Below are 17,643 nucleotides of genomic sequence, written 5' to 3'. Positions count from 1 at the left end.
CAGGAGATGGGGGTCCTTGGGATTTGAGAAAAAATTTTAGGTGGGGTGGGTGGGAAAATGGGGGGGATCCGAGGAAGTGGGGGATTTGATATAAAATTTTTTTTGGGTTGGGGGAAAAGGGGGGGGGAACCCAAAAATTTTTATCTGAGGAGGGTGGAGAGCACAAAAAAAATGAAATTCAAAAAAAATTTGAAAAAAAAGGAAAAAAATTTGAGGCGCGGGGGGGGATCCGGGCGACGCTGCAGAAAGGCAGCAGAAGGCGCGGGCGGGGTCGCGGGGCGCGGGGGGGGCGCGGGGTCGAAAAGGGGGCGGGCGGGCGGCGGGGGGCGCGGGCGGGGCGCGGCGCGACGGCGGGGTCGCGAAGGGGGGCGTGGGGGGGATTGGTTTGGGGGGGGGTGAGGGTGGGCTCGGGGGCGAGGTCGGGCAAAAACCCGGAAATAACACCTGGGTGTGAAAAAAGGGACCCCCCAGCTGCTGGTCCCTGACCGGAAAACCGCCCAGGGAAGGCCCCCCAAACCGGGGAAGGGGTCCCAGTAAAGGGCCCAAACCGGGGAAAGGGGGCCTCCCCCGGAAAACCCTAAACCGGAAGGGGCCCCCCTGGAAAATCGACTACTTATATATACCTTTTACATATACAAAATATATATACATATACATATATATACCCTATACATATATATATACATAACATAAAATAATAAATATATATACATATACATATACATATATATACATATACATATATATACATATACATATATATAATATACATATATATACATATATATATATATATGTATTAGGAAAAACAAACAAAAAAACATGAAATAGAAATTTTATTTTACCCCCAAATGGGTTCCTTGATAGGATCCCCGTTGGGGGCAAAAAAGGGGGGTCTCAATTTTACTGGTATTTTCTGCTCCCATTCCCCCAATCTTTTTTGGGACTGGCAAATGGTCATAACATTTTTTTTTTAAAAAATACACACACAAAAACACACACAACACACACACACACACACACACACACGGGGCCGGGAGTGTGCTGCCCTAACCACAAATGGGGAGCACTACATCATTGTTGGGGGGGTGGTGGGGGAATATTATACAGTCAACTTGTAGTTTGGGGGGGATTCAAAAGTATTATCTGGGGGGCTGAAGGGGGGTTATTGAAGGGTTTTGGGACATTTAAAAAAACTGAATCTTTAAAAAATGACCTGGGAGGATGTAAACCCCAGGGAGGGAAGGGGGAAAAGTCGTCCAAAACCCCTTTGGGGGGAGGAAAGGAAGGGGGGAGTGGAGGGGGGAATATTGAGGGCTGTTGGGGAGCAAGGTAACATTATGAAGAGATAGAAACAGCCGGACTTAAGTCCTGGAGGGGGGATGTTCAGCGAGTGACGCAGGGTAAAAGGGTTTTAAATTTAGGGCATCTGTTGAGATACGCCTCTGGGAAGACAATGATAAGAATGATGGTGAAAGTGTTTCACTTTTTGGATCATACCCCGGTGGAGATGGCCTGTTTTGTACAAACCGCAGGGATTACAATATGCAAAAAGCCCCGGAAAAAAAAGTGAATTTAAGCACGTTTTCCGATAATGTGAGGAAATAAGAAAAGTTAAAAAAAAACTTTTTTTTTACGGTTTTCTTTGGGGATGTTACAGGCATTTTCCTAGTTTTTAAAAACACACACTCTCACTCTTTTTTTTTTTTTTTTTTTTTTTTTTTTTTTTTTTCATGGTTTTACAAGGTTAAGGATCCCAGCTTTATTTACCATTTACAGGAAAACCTAACTTTATTGACAAGCAAAAGCCCTTTTATCAGCTCATTTGAAAGCATTTTTATTTTTTGAGACATACAATGGGAACAAAGAAGTTGGAGCCATCTGTGGGGCCAGCATTTCTTTTTGATCAACTGACGTTATCTCGTTGACATCATTATGCTGAACAAATGTGTTCCTCCGAGTCATCCTGGATGAAAGGATCTCAGATGGGTGATGTTCTGGAGAAGGGTACAGCCAGAGTGAAGTTCTGCTTTCTGCCCGTCTTTGGCAAAAGTTTGTTTCGTGCCCTCAAGGGACCCCGGTTTTTTTGACAATTTTGGGCCCTTTGACAAAACAGTAAGGCCCCCCACACCCCTCCATGTTGAAGGCTCGGGAAATGACAGATCCATCCAGGATGGGCCCGGGGAAAAATGAGACGTCTTGCTCTGTTCTCTACTTTAAGCAGTCGCAGATGAGAGGGGGACAGGAAAACCAAAAAAGTGGAGCATACCAAGGGTGAGGGACTTGGTTTTTAAGACTTTCAACCCTACTGTCAAGCAGATGCAGATACGGGGAAGTGCTGTGCTTCCTGGTCCTTTTTTGCAAGATTTAAAATGGTTCTTTTGGTTAGTTTGGGTAAATTTACCCCGGGTATCAACTTTTTCCAGGTGCCAACATCCTCCCATTCACCCTTACTACTGCACCAGCATTACCATCATGGTGTGGCGATCAATTTTCCCTTTTTCCAGGTGAAAATTTTACTTGCCATCTTTTTCCCCCAAGCTGATATGCTCTGCGGTGATTGATGAAGAGCAGCGGGGCTTTTTTTTGGATAAGGAATGTGACAGTCGTCTGATATGCATGGATTCGGGGAAGAAAGAAGGTCGTTAAGAGATTCCTAACAGGGGACCAGCACACTTCCTTGGGGAACGCTTCCCCCAAAAGGGATGTCTTCTGATTCCGTTCCTTGGGACTACATTTAGAGATCTACCAAGGAATCACTGGGGAGACATAGCGAGAGCCTGAAACCCAGTGCAATTTTTGGCCATTTTGGGCCCTTTGGTTTCCCCGAAATTTTATTCATCTAATTTACACTCTCGGGTTTTCATTTTCCCCCATGACCCAGGGTCCCCCACTATGCTGAACAAAGTTGTAAAATTGTGTCAGCCCCTGTTTTGGGGGGATTTCGTCTCAGTGAAATTTTCGATCCCCCCCTTCAGCCAGGTTTACAAACTGAAGGAAGTCCCACAGTACATTCGCAATTTTCCCCTGTGCAGTCCAAGAACCTTTTAAGTTTCAGGACTATCTTTCTCAAGTTCGGAATGCAAAAACCACTCACAACACCACAACAACAACCCACAACAAGTATGCTGGTTATCATCGGGTTTAGAACCTCCTATCCCCCCTTTTTTGGGAAGATTGTATGATTCCATGGTGATCTTCCAGGACTATAATTTAGGTTTTTTCCATACCAGGAGTTCGCATTAACTAATGTTCGGATGGTAAAAGGGGACAGCTCAGTGAATGGGGGAAACCCGGATATGACCAAAAGGATTTTGACCCTCCATACCAGTTATTTTCCATCTTTTGGGTGTTAGTTGGTCCTCGAGGACTATGTTAACATCCTGGGAAGACTATAGGTGCCTCGGGGGTCAGTGAGGGGGAGTTGAGGTTGAAATGGAGCAAAGACAATTGCCTGGTGAGCCGAAAAGACTCACATTTTTTAAAACCTGAGGGTCGAGGTCATAAATTCTTTAAACTGTATAATCCACAGGGGTTTGCATTCACATGAATAAGGAAAAATCTTTGAAAAAGGGTTTTACACACATTTTTTATTTCCACATCCATGGTTATCTAGGTTTCAGTTTTTTCATCTGTTTTCCTGTTCCCCTGTTCTTTATTTAAATATGAGACAAAAAAAAAAAAAAAAAAGAGAGAGAGAGAGAGAGAGAGAGGGAGAGAGAAGGGGGGGAGAAGGGGGAGAGAGGGAGAGGGAGAGAGAGAGAGAGAGAGAGAGAGAGAGAGAGAGAGAGAGAGAGAGAGAGAGAGAAAAGAGAGAAGAGAGAGAAACACAGAGACAAATTTTTTTTCCCTGTTGACTCGAAACTCCTTAACGAGGCTGCGTATTCAAGAAATTAAAGTGCAAAATAATACAATATCCAACACAAAACAGGTTTTTAAGGGTAAGCCTAGACTGGGGAACCAGCCCCACCGGGCGCCTAAATTCAGCTTTTTTTAAACAGCATCACCCAGTGGAAAAAATCATGTCGGCCTTTTTTTAAATTAGTCCAGAGTCCCCAAACACTCCAGGTACTTTGGTCTCCACCGGTCTTGGGCACACTGGCCCGGGGCCACGGCACCACCCAACCCATACCAAGGTCTAAAGGAACAACTTTGTCTGGCACTATAAACAAGACACAACCTTGCCTGGAATAATGACAATCACAACCCTGCTGCCATACATACACAGACCTGTTTTCTGTCACTACGAGAAGGAACCTGCGCTGCTGACACAAGACACAACTCTTTTTTTAAAGGGGGTGCCAGAAAAAAAATTTATTTTTGCACAATTTTTTTCAGACGGAGCTTAAAGGAAGGGAAGAGCAGAATGACATATTGCTGCCGGGGGAAAGACGAAGGGGGAAAAATGAAGAGGTGGTAAGGGGGGTTGGGAATGGAGGGAAAAAATAGAGGGGAAAGGAAAAGGGAGGGGGAAGGAAAGTGTGAAAAGTTTGAATAAGAGAAGGGGGATATAGTGATACGATAAACGAAGAGCTAGAGGGAAGACTGGAGGGAGAGAGGACGGGAGAGGTGGAGTAAAACGTGGAGAGAAGGATAGAAAGGAGTAGAAAGGGAACGAAGACGGAGACGAGTAAGGATTAGGATTTATGAAGTTAAAAGACAGTGGAGGATGAATGGAAGTTGAACGAAGAAGAGGTGGAGGTGGAGGAGGAGGAGGAGGAGGAGAGAAGAATGAAAGAAGGAAAGAGGAAGCGGGGCGTATGCAAGCTTAACTAATTTACATAATTTTTTATTCACCGGCCTGTATAATTAAGGAAGCTCGGTAGCCTAATTGGAATATTTTACAGGTAGTTTCTATGTAAATCCAGAGACTCCCTCTCCACTCCATGGATAAAAAAAAAAAAAAAATTACTGTCCTTGTTTCCCCCTGCTAAATTTCCTTGTAACTTCTCTAAGATTCTATTTATTTAATATTTAAGTAAATTTTCCCTTGCATTGAGTAATTTTTTTTGTCGAAGTTATTGTTGTAAGTTTTAATATATTTCGAGTTTTCTTGTAATTCAGCGTATCTCGGGTTTAATCCCCATCCCGGAGAAAATTCATTACGGCCAGAAAACTCGAGGCTCAAATTGATTTAATCAATAGCGAGCCGTTTCAATTCTCGTTGTTTTAAAGAGACATTTGCAACGCAGCAGCGAGAGAAAAACGGAAGTTTTCCTCAGCGCCGCCCCTCGTGTATCAGACATGTTTCGTCCTGCTTCCAGTGATCCTTCACCCTGTTTTAGTCATCAGTCATCATTCCATTTATTAGTCATCGTTCACTCTTGATTCCAGTCATCATTCACTATTTCAGTCATCGTTCTCTCCACTTCCGTCGTCGTTCTCTCCATTTCAGTCGTTATTCTGTCGATTCCAGTCATCATTCTCTCCAATCTATTTGTTAGTCACAGATCTCTCCTTTCCTGTTATCATTCTATTGATTTCTCATACTATTCCTGTAATCACTCTATTCCAGTCAATATTCTACCTATTAACGATATCATTGTGTCCATTCTTGTCGTTCTGTCTGTTCCTGTCATTCTATTTCTATCATCCTTATATCTATTCCTGCTATTATTCTATTTAATATTGTCGTCAGTGTCTTGATTCTTGTCATCATTCCATCTCTTACTCTCATCAATCACTATTCCTTTTATCAATTATTCCATCCCTAGTTTAATTTCTTATACTCCCTTCATCATCATCTTTTTTTACGATCATCCACCATTCTCACGATCATTCGCTTCATTCGCTATTTCAAGAGCGAGAAAAAATTGAAGCGAATGTTCCATCACTTTCCGCTAGTGAGATGGCCAGCTGCCTCATTCATCCACCTGCTCACCTTCTCACGTTCTGCAGCTTCACTCTCACGAATTTGAGATTCACGGACCTCTTACGAACCTTGCTACCCACGGCTGTAGCCTGTGATATACCTGGGGCCGGTTTCCAGAGCATCCCTACTCCCGCACTGTGGCCTGGGACCAGGCTATTCTGGTGCTTGTCTGGTCAACCAGGTTGTTGCTGCTGGCGGCCCGCTGGCCCACATATCCCACGGAAGAGATCGTGGAGACAAAGCTCGTTTCCTAAACCTTATTTTTTGATATAAAGTGTGGTGAAGGCTCGAACCTCCGTCCTGTAATCACAAGAAAGGCAGTTTACCCCCTAGCCACTATGATATACGGAGTCAGAAGGTAAACACATACATAGGAAAACAATATCAGCCATTGTCTAAAAGATATCTTCGCAAACCCTTGAAGACGTCTTTACGTACTCGAAAACGTCTTCACGTATTGGTGAGCATAACTTTCTGTCTTGTTGGAATGCAAAATGTTCAGGAGATTTCCAAGTCACACTCTTATGGGTGGGTGGCAGTCCTTGCCTCGACGGCTGCTGTCTACTTTTGTACACATCTTTCCAAGTATCAAAGTCATCTAACAGTTCATCGCTGTACATCACGTGTCATGTTTACCAAGGTTGTGTGTTATGTATCAGGGGACCAAAGTTTTTTTTTTTTTTTCTGGCTGCCTGTTTTGCCTGTTAATGCTGTCGCTTGGTAATCATTCTCCGCGGCCTAGTCTACGATTAGGCCTCTTGACTGATGTAACTATTCCGGTTATCATTCTCTCTAGTTCAGTCATCATTCTATTCCAGTCATCATTCTCTCTATTCTAGTCATCATTCTCTCTATTTCAGTCATCATTCTTTCTATCCCAGTCGTCATTCTATTCATCATTATGCAACAAACTGTAATCAAACTCCAAGATCATCGTTATTATCATAACCATGATTTTAAAAGAGGTGGACCAATAAGCCAGCGGAAGTCCTCGGTCAGATGATCAAAAGCTCCAGCTGTGGGTTATCATATGACTAACACCCGCGTCAGGAAACACTTTTACCCGTTTCCTGACAAACATTATACTTGCCATCCAAGATTATCACGTATCAATCAAGCAATACTTCCAGTATTAGGGTATTTCTGTAGTGTTTTTGTAGGTAACACAGTATAACCCGCACACCCACGGCACTTTCAAGTACACCATCCAGCCAACTAATGAGGGAGATAGTCCTAGAACACTTGAAGAGGCTCTGCAGAACTACACTTGCAAATGTATCAATCCATAGATTTGCGACAGAAGAACCACGATTCCCCATCGCTTCTTCACATGCTAATTAAACACTTAAAAGCTGAACCTTCATTCGGATAATTAGAGAACCTCATAGAAAGACGTTTCGAATTCCTACGTTTCGCTCTAGACAGTGAAAGTCTATAAAGAAGATCATTCTCTACACCAAGTGCCTATCTACCATACCAGTCGGCAGTACGTGCCAGCCTGGCACTAAGAACAAAAAGGCACAATACCGTGACAGGAACGGCTTGACAAAGCTCCTGGAGGGCGAAACGCTGCCACGACAAAATGTCACATTAGTTGCACTAGTGTTCTTTTACCTAACATACTGTCGGTAATTCTACCAACATTACTGCAATACCCAAATAACCAGCACATAGGAGAGAAAAGCTTACGAAGTTTCGGTCCGACACGTCAGACCGAAACGTCGTAAGCTTCTATGTGCGGGATATTTGTGTAGACAGTCAGGAACCTGATGTAGCGTTTCAAATAGACATTAAACATTCCAGTGGAAAGCATTAACGTTTTCTTTTTACTGGCCAAAAGAATAATTTTAATTGGCGAGACAAGACAAAAACAACATACCCGATCATGTGTCAATACCAGACCGTCGCCCACGGGGCCTCGTTTGCTCTTTGATCTACCAATGTTAACTGCAGTTGCAGTGTTAATGTTAACTGCAGTTGCAGTGTTAATGTTAACTGCAGTTACAGTGTTAAAGTTAAGGTGACTAAACGCTACTAAGGTTGATTAAACGCTGGGTCTGGGTTCGATTCCCAGAAAGGGTAGAAACACTGGGCGTGTTTCTTTACACCTGTTGTTTATGTTCACCCATCAGTAAATGGGTACCTGGGTGTTACTCGACCGGTGTGGGTCGCATCCTGGGACACTGACCTAATTTGCCCGAAATGCTCAGCATAGCAAGGGGCTTTCTATATAGTAGTATGTCATTGACGTTAGCTAGGCCTGTATACCATGTACACGCACTTGTAGTATATTATTATTATTATTAGTAAGGTTGGTGAAACACTATTAAGATTAATCAAATACTATCAAGGTTAACTTAACATTACTAATGTTGATTAAATGCTATTAACACTTAATAAAACTGTTAACAAATCTTTTTATCATCTCACGTTTATCACCATATTCCATCTTCAAGGCTTTATGAATGAACATTGACTGCTAATCATAATGATAATTTTTAACCAGTGTTACTATTCAAACTGGAAACGAATCGCATCTTAAAGAGACGGTAAGGAGGTACCTTTCCTGAGGTACCAGGTTCACTTCTTGGCAGAAGTGAACCTGGTACCTCAGGAAAGGAGGTGGTGGAGTTGCAATCTTTCCTCCGGAGATCTCTCAGGGTGGCTGGCAGGAGGAAACAGACGAGTTGGTTGAAAGAGATATTGTAGACAGGAATATACACAAAGATACCAGTATAACTAACAATAAATAACAAAAAAGGGCACAATACCGTGACTGGAACGATATACAAATAACCCGCACATAACTAGCCTGTATTGCGAAAGTTTCTAGCAGGACTAGCCTTTAATACGAAGATACTAGCAGAACTAATCTTTTCTACAAATACACTATCAAAACTAGCCTTTATTCGACTTTTCCTCAACACTCCACATTAACCCCAACACACTCTCCGACACCATCTTCCCCCATCCCCTCCGTCAACCCCAACACACTCTCCGACACCATCTTCCCCCATCCCCTCCGTCAACCCCAACACACTCTCCGACACCATCTTCCCCCATCCCCTCCGTCAACCCCAACACACTCTCCGACACCATCTTCCCCCATCCCCACCGTCAACCCCAACACACTCTCCGACACCGTCTTCCCCCATCCCCTCCGTCAACCCCAACACACACTCCGACACCATCTTCCCCCATCCCCTCCGTCAACCCCAACACACTCTCCGACACCATCTTCCCCCATCCCCTCCGTCAACCCCAACACACTCTCCGACACCATCTTCCCCCATCCCCTCCGTCAACCCCAACACACTCTCCGACACCGTCTTCCCCCATCCCCTCCGTCAATCCCAACACACTCTCCGACACCGTCTTCCCCCATCCCCTCCGTCAACCCCAACACACTCTCCGACACCGTCTTCCCCCATCCCCTCCGTCAACCCCAACACACTCTCCGACACCATCTTCCCCCATCCCCTCCGTCAAACCCAACACACTCTCCGACACCATCTTCCCCCATCCCCTCCGTCAATCCCAATACACTCTCCGACACCGTCTTCCCCCATCCCCTCCGTCAACCCCAACACACTCTCCGACACCGTCTTCCCCCATCCCCTCCGTCAACCCCAACACACTCTCCTACACCATCTTCCCCCATCCCCTCCGTCAACCCCAACACACTCTCCGACACCATCTTCCCCCATCCCCTCCGTCAACCCCAACACACTCTCCGACACCATCTTCCCCCATCCCCTCCGTCAACCCCAACACACTCTCCGACACCATCTTCCCCCATCCCCTCCGTCAACCCCAACACACTCTCCGACACCATCTTCCCCCATCCCCTCCGTCAACCCCAACACACTCTCCGACACCATCTTCCCCCAACCCCTCCGTCAACCCCAACACACTCTCCGACACCATCTTCCCCCAACCCCTCCGTCAACCCCAACACACTCTCCGACACCGTCTTCCCCCAACCCCTCCGTCAACCCCAACACACTCCCTCGCAGGCGCAGACAAACACCACCCTAACTCTGGGACCGTCAACCTTAAGTTAAAACTTTGAACGTCACTCAGAGGACAATTACAGCAAGTGAAGGCTGGTATCCATTCACTTCTCCAGGAAAGCAAATGCTGACGGCGCTGCCTCCCATCCATGTTGTGTGCTCTCTAGAACACCGGTGACGAGTCTTGGATCTACGGTATTTTTTTTTCCTGCAGAAGGAGCTAGTTTATTTCTGCACCCCATATCCTTTCTGTGGAAGATGGAACAAAAGCATACGAATACAGGGAAGGCCCGGAACTAGCCCCCCCCCCTCCCTCAACAGATACCAGGAGTGCATTTGGATAAGAATTTACAATATATTTTTAATCTGTTACGAGCAAATTTACGATATTTGGTTGTGTTTCTATTTTCACTAATAAGATAATTTAACATGCCACATAGGTTGTTTTAATAGTAACTACCATACACTATAACCACTAAAACTGACTTCATCCAAAATCGTTCTTTCTCAGTAGTAGTAACCAGTTACCAGTAACCACTGTGCCAGTTGACTCACGACCAACCGTCTCTGCCTGAGTCACTGTCTATTCATATTGTGCTGACCTGACACTATTCAAAGACCCCCTCACATATGGGTACTGTGGGCGGCCAGTCAGTCAGTTGTACGAGAGAGAGCAGAGAGACTAGGATACGGCTGTAAGGGCGCTACTCACCTTGTCTGTAATTATACGTACTACCAGCCTACGTGAGTATTTCTTTACCTAATCCACGTGTCGAACTCTCACATGATATCTTCGTCTCTCTCGTCCTGTTTTCCCTTGTGCGATGCAACTCTGCATATTCTTTGACAATACTTATACCATCTCTATATTTCTCAATAGTGAACAATCTGGCTCACAGTGTTCAAGACTGACCATAAGAATGACCATAAACATTGCATTTAGTTTGATCATGGGTGACGATGTAAGGAAAAATAATACACTTTAAATAATTAGCTTCAATTAGGCGAAGGGTTACCATGTGTTCAGATTCTCTAGATGACACACACAGAAATAACTGGAAACGTTCTAGGGATAAATATTTCAATTACTGTATGTGTATACCTATACGAGGGATATTCATACTATGTATATCAACGGTAGAATTCACTGACAGGTGTGTTAATAAGGTTGAACGTGCGGGTTTATGTAATTTACTGAGATGTTTAGTCTCTCAGAGACCGTATCCATTCGACCATTGAAGGTCTTTCGAGATTATTCCTACTCCCGAAGCCGGGTAGTGGGCCAGCTTGCCTGGTCAACCAGGCTAGTGTTGCTGGCGGCCCGCTGGCCCACATAACCATCACAAGAGAAGGACACTCCGCCTTTTCAATTGCCCTGAACTACTCATTATACCTTAATAACACTGTCATACCTCTGCCACAACTCTTCAGTTGATCGAAATGGATCGAAATGTCCCAGCGACATCTCGTTCTGCAGTTTTTTCTTCTTTTGCAACACAACTTTTTAGGTCCAGCTGGTGACTGTATCCTCACAACTCATCTGCCTGTGCCAGTGGAAACTGAGCTCTAGCTCCTGGTTTCCAGTCATGTGAGGAAAAAGGGATGGGAAGCGGTGTCAGTAGTGAAAAGCCATCATTATTCACAGCATGGAGAAATGAGACACAAATGCAGTATAATGTGATCCTTTATTGACAACGTTTCGCCCACACAGTGGACAAGTCACAAACAGATCTGTTTGTGACTTGATAAAACTTGATAAAACACCATCGGAAGGCGAGGGCTATGACATTTTATGGGAAGACGTTTCGCTCACCAGGGACGAAAGTCTCCCTTCGTCGACAGAATGCCATAACCCGTATTGTGGGTGTTACGTAAGATGGTTCACAGGACATATTTCCCCTCGCCACAAGTTGAATCACACGATAATTACTTTCGATCCCGAGCATTTGCCGCTAAGCTCTTGTTCATTAATCACCATTTTAATTTAGTTGTTACAGAATATAAATTAGGTGTCGGGGAGAAGTGGGGTTCCGCAGGCGCAGGCGCAGCAGCAGCAGCAGCAGCAGCATCCTCCTCCTCCTCCTGCCGACCGCGACTCTAAAATTACAATATAAATCGCTTGCTAGCACAAGGAAAAGTCGTAGAACTATTAACACTGTGTGTGTGTGTGTGTGTGTGTGTGTGTGTGTGTGTGTGTGTGTGTGTGTGTGTGTAATCACCTAATTCTCACCTAATTGTGCTTGTGGGGGTCGACTCACAGCTCCTGGCCACTACCCTGTTACTCCTCCAGCTCCGTGAGCTTTATCATACCTCTTCTTAAAGCTATGTATGGATCCTGCCTCCACATCACTACCCAGGCTATTCCACTTCCTGACAACTCTGGCTAAAGAAATACTTCCTAACATCCCTATGGTTCATCTGAGGGGGTACTTGTACCTCCTCCCATGGGAGACTTAGGTCTCGAGACACTCCCCAGATAGGGAGCCAAGGCCGGGTCACCACTATTGGAAAAGACCCGGGCCGGGAGAATACCGGCGAATAAAAAAAAAAAAAACTTCCAACTGTGACTCTTCGTTGCTGTGTCCTATCTGGAACATCCTGTCTTTGTCCACCGTGTCTATACCTCTCAGAATTTTATATGTCGTTATCGTATCCCCCCTAACTCTCCTGTCTTCCAGTGTCGTAAGGTCGATTTCCCTTTACCTCTCCTCGTAGGACATAACTCTTAGCTCCGGGACTAGTCTTGTTGCAAACCTTTACACTTTCTCTAGTTTCCTTACATGCTTGGCTAGGTGAGGGTTCCAAACTGGTGCCGCATACTCCAATATGGGCCTAACTTACACAGTGTACAGGGTCATGAATGACTCCTTATTTAGATGTCAGAATGCTGTTCTTAGGTTTGCCAGGCGCCCATATGCTGCAGCAGTTATTTGGTTGATGTGCGCCTCAGATGTTCCCGGTGTTATACTCACACCAAGTTACATTTCCTTGAGTGAGGTTTGTAGGCTCTGGCCCCCTAGACTGTACTCCGTTTGCGGTCTTGTTTGCCCTTCCCCAATCTTCATGACTTTGCACTTGGTGGGGCTGAACTCCAGGAGCCCGTTTGTGGACCAGGTCTGCAGCCTGTCCAGATTCCTTTGTAGTTCTGCCTGGTCTTCGTCCGACTGAATTCTCCTCATCAACTCAAATGATAACTCTAGGCCTTTCTTGTTGCAATCAACACATCAGGAACTTGCAATGTTGCGGAAAGGAAGAGGAAGTCTAAGCAACTTGTTTGGACTTACTCCTCTTTTTGCAACACTGCAAGCTCCTGATGGGTAGACTGCAACACGAAAGGCCTAGAACTATCATTCAACTCTGCCCGTGGTTGTTTTGCATCTTGTATCACTTGTTCGCGATTACTGCGTTTGGAATTCTCTATTCTTTCACAGTGGTTGTTTTGTTTTGTGTGTATATATATATATATATATATATATATATATATATATATATATATATATATATATATATATATATATATATATATATATATATATATATATATATATATATATATATATATATATATATATATATATATATATATATATATATATATGCATGCATGTAAGGAATTCGCAAGAGCAGGCGAAATATACACAAACACTGATCTCTGGCTGAAGGAGACTCGAACCTACGAACCTTAGGACAAGGTACGCAGTGCTTTACCAATCTACCCACACTGGACAATACCTTGGCGTGTAGCTTGCGCTACACGTTTGATCCAAGGCAGCCAGCTTTCAGGGAGAAGGCTTACAGCTTTTCATCTCATCCCCTGCATGCATCAGCCTTACTAGAGATTTTAACAATGCAAGGAATTCGCGAGAGCAGGCGAAATATACACAAACACTGATCCTAAGGTTCGTAGGTTCGAGTCTCCTTCAGCCAGAGATATTTATATATATATATATATATTTATATATATATATATATATATATATATATATATATATATATATATATATATATATATATATATATATATATATATTTGAGCGGGGATCATTAGAACAAAACAAGGTGGTTGGAAGCTGTTCATATCTTTGCTGTTTTATTAAGCAGTCATATGTGCAAGTGAGAGGTAGACACAACATTAGAGCAATCACCCTGTGGGCGGGACAGTGGGTGGGAGCTCTATCCTCACTACCCACACCCTGTGGGTGGGAGCTCAGTATCCTCACCACCCACACCCTGTGGGCGGGAGCTCTGTATCCTCACCACCCACACCCTGTGGGCGGGAGCTCTGTATCCTCACCACCCACACCCTGTGGGTGGGAGCTCTGTATCCTCACCACCCACACCCTGTGGGCGGGAGCTCTGTATCCTCACCACCCACACCCTGTGGGTGGGAGCTCTGTATCCTCACCACCCACACCCTGTGGGCGGGAGCTCTGTATCCTCACCACCCACACCCTGTGGGTGGGAGCTCTGTATCCTCACCACCCACACCCTGTGGGCGGGAGCTCTGTATCCTCACCACCCACACCCTGTGGGCGGGATAGTGGGTGGGAGCTCTGCATCACCACCCGCACTGTGGGTGGGACAGTGGGTGGGAGCTCTGTATCCTCGCCACCCACACCCTGTGGGCGGGAGCTCTATATCCTCACCACCCACACCCTGTGGGCGGGAGCTCTATATCCTCACCACCCACACCCTGTGGGCGGGACAATGGGTGGGAGCTCTGTATCCCCACCACCCACACTGTGGGCGGGACTGTGTGTGCGTGGGAGCTCTGTATCCTCACCACCCACACTGTGGGCGGGATAGTGGGTGGGAGCTCTGTATCCCCACCACCCACACTGTGGGCGGGATAGTGGGTGGGAGATCTGCATCTTCACCACCCACACTCTGTGGGTGGGAGCTATGTATCCTCACCACCCACACCTATTGGGCGGGACAGTGGGTGGGAGCTCTGTATCCTCACCACCCACACCATGTGGGCGGGAACTCTCGATCCTCACCACCCACACCCTGTGGGCGGGAGCTATTTATCCTCACCACCCACACCCTGTGAGCGGGACAGTGGGTGGGAGCTCCGTAACACCACCACCAACACTCTGTGGGCGGGACAGTGGGTGGGAGCTGTATCCTCACCACCTACACCCTGTGGGCGGGACAGTAGGTGGTAGCTCTGTATCCTCACCACCCACACCGTGTGGGCGGGAGCTCTTTATCCTCACTAACCACACCCTGTGGGCGGGACAGTGGGTGGGAGCTCTGCATCCTCACCACCCACACCCTGTGGGCGGGAGCTCTCTATCCTCACCACCCACACCCTGTGGGCGGGACAATGGGTGGGAGCTCTGTATCCTCACCACACACCGTGTGGGCGTGACAGTAAGTGAGAGCCTTGTATCCTCACCACCCACACCCTGTGGGCGGGATAGTGGGTGAGAGCTCTTTATCCTCACCCTGTAATTTACAACTGGCTCCGCCTTACCTACAAATCGTTAATAATAATAATAATAATATTATATTAATGTGAAGCACTAAACCCGTGTGGGTCATACGGCTATAAACTATAGAGAGAATGTAAATAAGTCTGTCAATTTTAATTATTCACAAGACAGAAAGAACAGGGATAGCAGTCCTGCCAGAGTGTAAATTATCTACCTGGCTTCCATCTCACACGCGTTATAGAACGACAGTACATCCCTGGATGGTCGCTGTCTCACTGGCTGTTACTGCAAGGTAATGAAGATAACCTCCCGGTAACAGCCGAAGAGACCAAATTTCGATTTCCGGACTGAGACGTAAGTGGCAGGCGTTCTTACACCTGCTGACCCCTTGTCACCTGTGGCAGAAGTTAGGTACCTGGATGTTAGTGGAATGTTGCGGGTTGTGAACTAGTGAAGAACACCAGCGTAAATCAATCATTCTACTTGGCTTTGCTGGGTTGTTATGGGTTAATAACCATCACCGCATCCTACTCCATCATTAATCCTTCCATTTGATTATCACCATCCTTGTCCCCCTCCACGTTCTTCATTATTTGCGTTCATTGTCTTATCCTCCTAATTCTATTTCTTCTCCAGTATTATTCACCACCTCCTCCTCCTCCTCTGTCATTATCATTATCCGCCTCTTCTCCTGTATCATCACCCACTTTCTCTTCCATTCTTATCATACACCACCACATCCTCCTCAAATATTATCATCCACCTCCCCTCCTTCCACTTTCCCATCATCCACCTCCCCTCCTTCCACTTTCCCATCATCCACCTCCCCTCCTTCCACTTTCCCATCATCCACCTCCCCTCCTTCCACTTTCCCATCATGCACCTCCCCTCCTTCCACTTTCCCATCATGCACCTCCCCTCCTTCCACTTTCCCATCATGCACCTCCCCTCCTTCCACTTTCCCATCATCCACCTCCCCTCCTTCCACTTTCCCATCATGCACCTCCCCTCCTTCCACTTTCCCATCATGCACCTCCCCTCCTTCCACTTTCCCATCATCATCCACCTCCCCTCCTTCCACTTTCCCATCATCATCCACCTCCCCTCCTTCCACTTTCCCATCATCATCCACCTCCCCTCCCTCCACTTTCCCATCATCATCCACCTCCCCTCCCTCCACTTTCCCATCATGCACCTCCCCTCCTTCCACTTTCCCATCATCATCCACCTCCCCTCCTTCCACTTTCCCATCATCATCCACCTCCCCTCCCTCCACTTTCCCATCATGCACCTCCCCTCCTTCCACTTTCCCATCATCCACCTCCCCTCCTTCCACTTTCCCATCATCATCCACCTCCCCTCCCTCCACTTTCCCATCATGCACCTCCCCTCCTTCCACTTTCCCATCATCATCCACCTCCCCTCCCTCCACTTTCCCATCATGCACCTCCCCTCCTTCCACTTTCCCATCATCATCCACCTCCCCTCCTTCCACTTTCCCATCATCATCCACCTCCCCTCCCTCCACTTTCCCATCATCATCCACCTCCCGTCCTTCCACTTTCCCATCATCATCCACCTCCCCTCCCTCCACTTTCCCATCATCATCCACCTCCCCTCCCTCCACTTTCCCATCATCATCCACCTCCCCTCCTTCCACTTTCCCATCATCATCCACCTCCCCTCCCTCCACTTTCCTATCATCATCCACCTCCACATCCTGACCAAGAGCCATGACCCACACATTTTCCACATTTCCTGTAAACCAATTACTTGTCCGTTGGATCTCGGAGTCTGAGGGAACTGCACAAGACGAAAGGAACATCAAACGTTTCGCTGCTGATAAGAAAGTCGAAATGGACTATTGCATTGGAAATTTGGCGCACATCAAATATTCATGGTTGGAAAACTAGAAAAAAAAATCGCTGGCCACCGTGTGTAGCGAGTCTTCTACCCTTCTGCAACTACACACACTCTTGCAACTCCTGCAACTCTTCCTGCATCCCCTCCTGCAACTACTGCAACCAACCCCGTCCTGCAACTCTTCCAGCCAATCCTGCAACCCTCCTGCAGCCCCTTACTGCAACCCTCCTGCAACTCTTGCAACCACTCCTGCAACCCAGGCTAGCTGGACACTACTGATATTACTGAACAATATTCTCACTCCTACCTCCCTGCTCCTGCTACGTTGGGTTCAGTAGCTACAGCAGCTTAAAAAGTTACTTTTCGGCAGAGCTGGAGTTACTTTCCCATATCCAGATGACCTATCCCGCTTATGTGGGATACCGAGCCGCCAGCAGCAACAGCTTGGTTGGCCAGC

General features: G+C 46.3%; 1 protein-coding gene across 1 annotated transcript in view; it reads right to left on the bottom strand.

Moving 5' to 3' along the window:
• Nucleotides 1–17,148, bottom strand: part of LOC128696585 (protein O-mannosyl-transferase Tmtc3) — a 450,963-nt gene extending 433,815 nt beyond the window's left edge. Inside the window, exon 1 of the mRNA XM_070094627.1 lies at nucleotides 16,786–17,148. Coding sequence (XP_069950728.1) covers nucleotides 16,786–17,148 — 363 coding nt within the window. The remainder of the gene's footprint in view (nucleotides 1–16,785) is intronic.
• Nucleotides 17,149–17,643: the final 495 nt, after the last annotated feature.

The sequence above is a fragment of the Cherax quadricarinatus genome, chromosome 47 (genome assembly GCF_038502225.1).
Source record: "Cherax quadricarinatus isolate ZL_2023a chromosome 47, ASM3850222v1, whole genome shotgun sequence".
Classification (NCBI taxonomy): Eukaryota; Metazoa; Arthropoda; class Malacostraca; order Decapoda; family Parastacidae; genus Cherax; species Cherax quadricarinatus.
The sequence above is the reverse complement of the archived record's forward strand: the minus strand, read 5'-3'. Positions and strand labels throughout refer to the sequence as shown.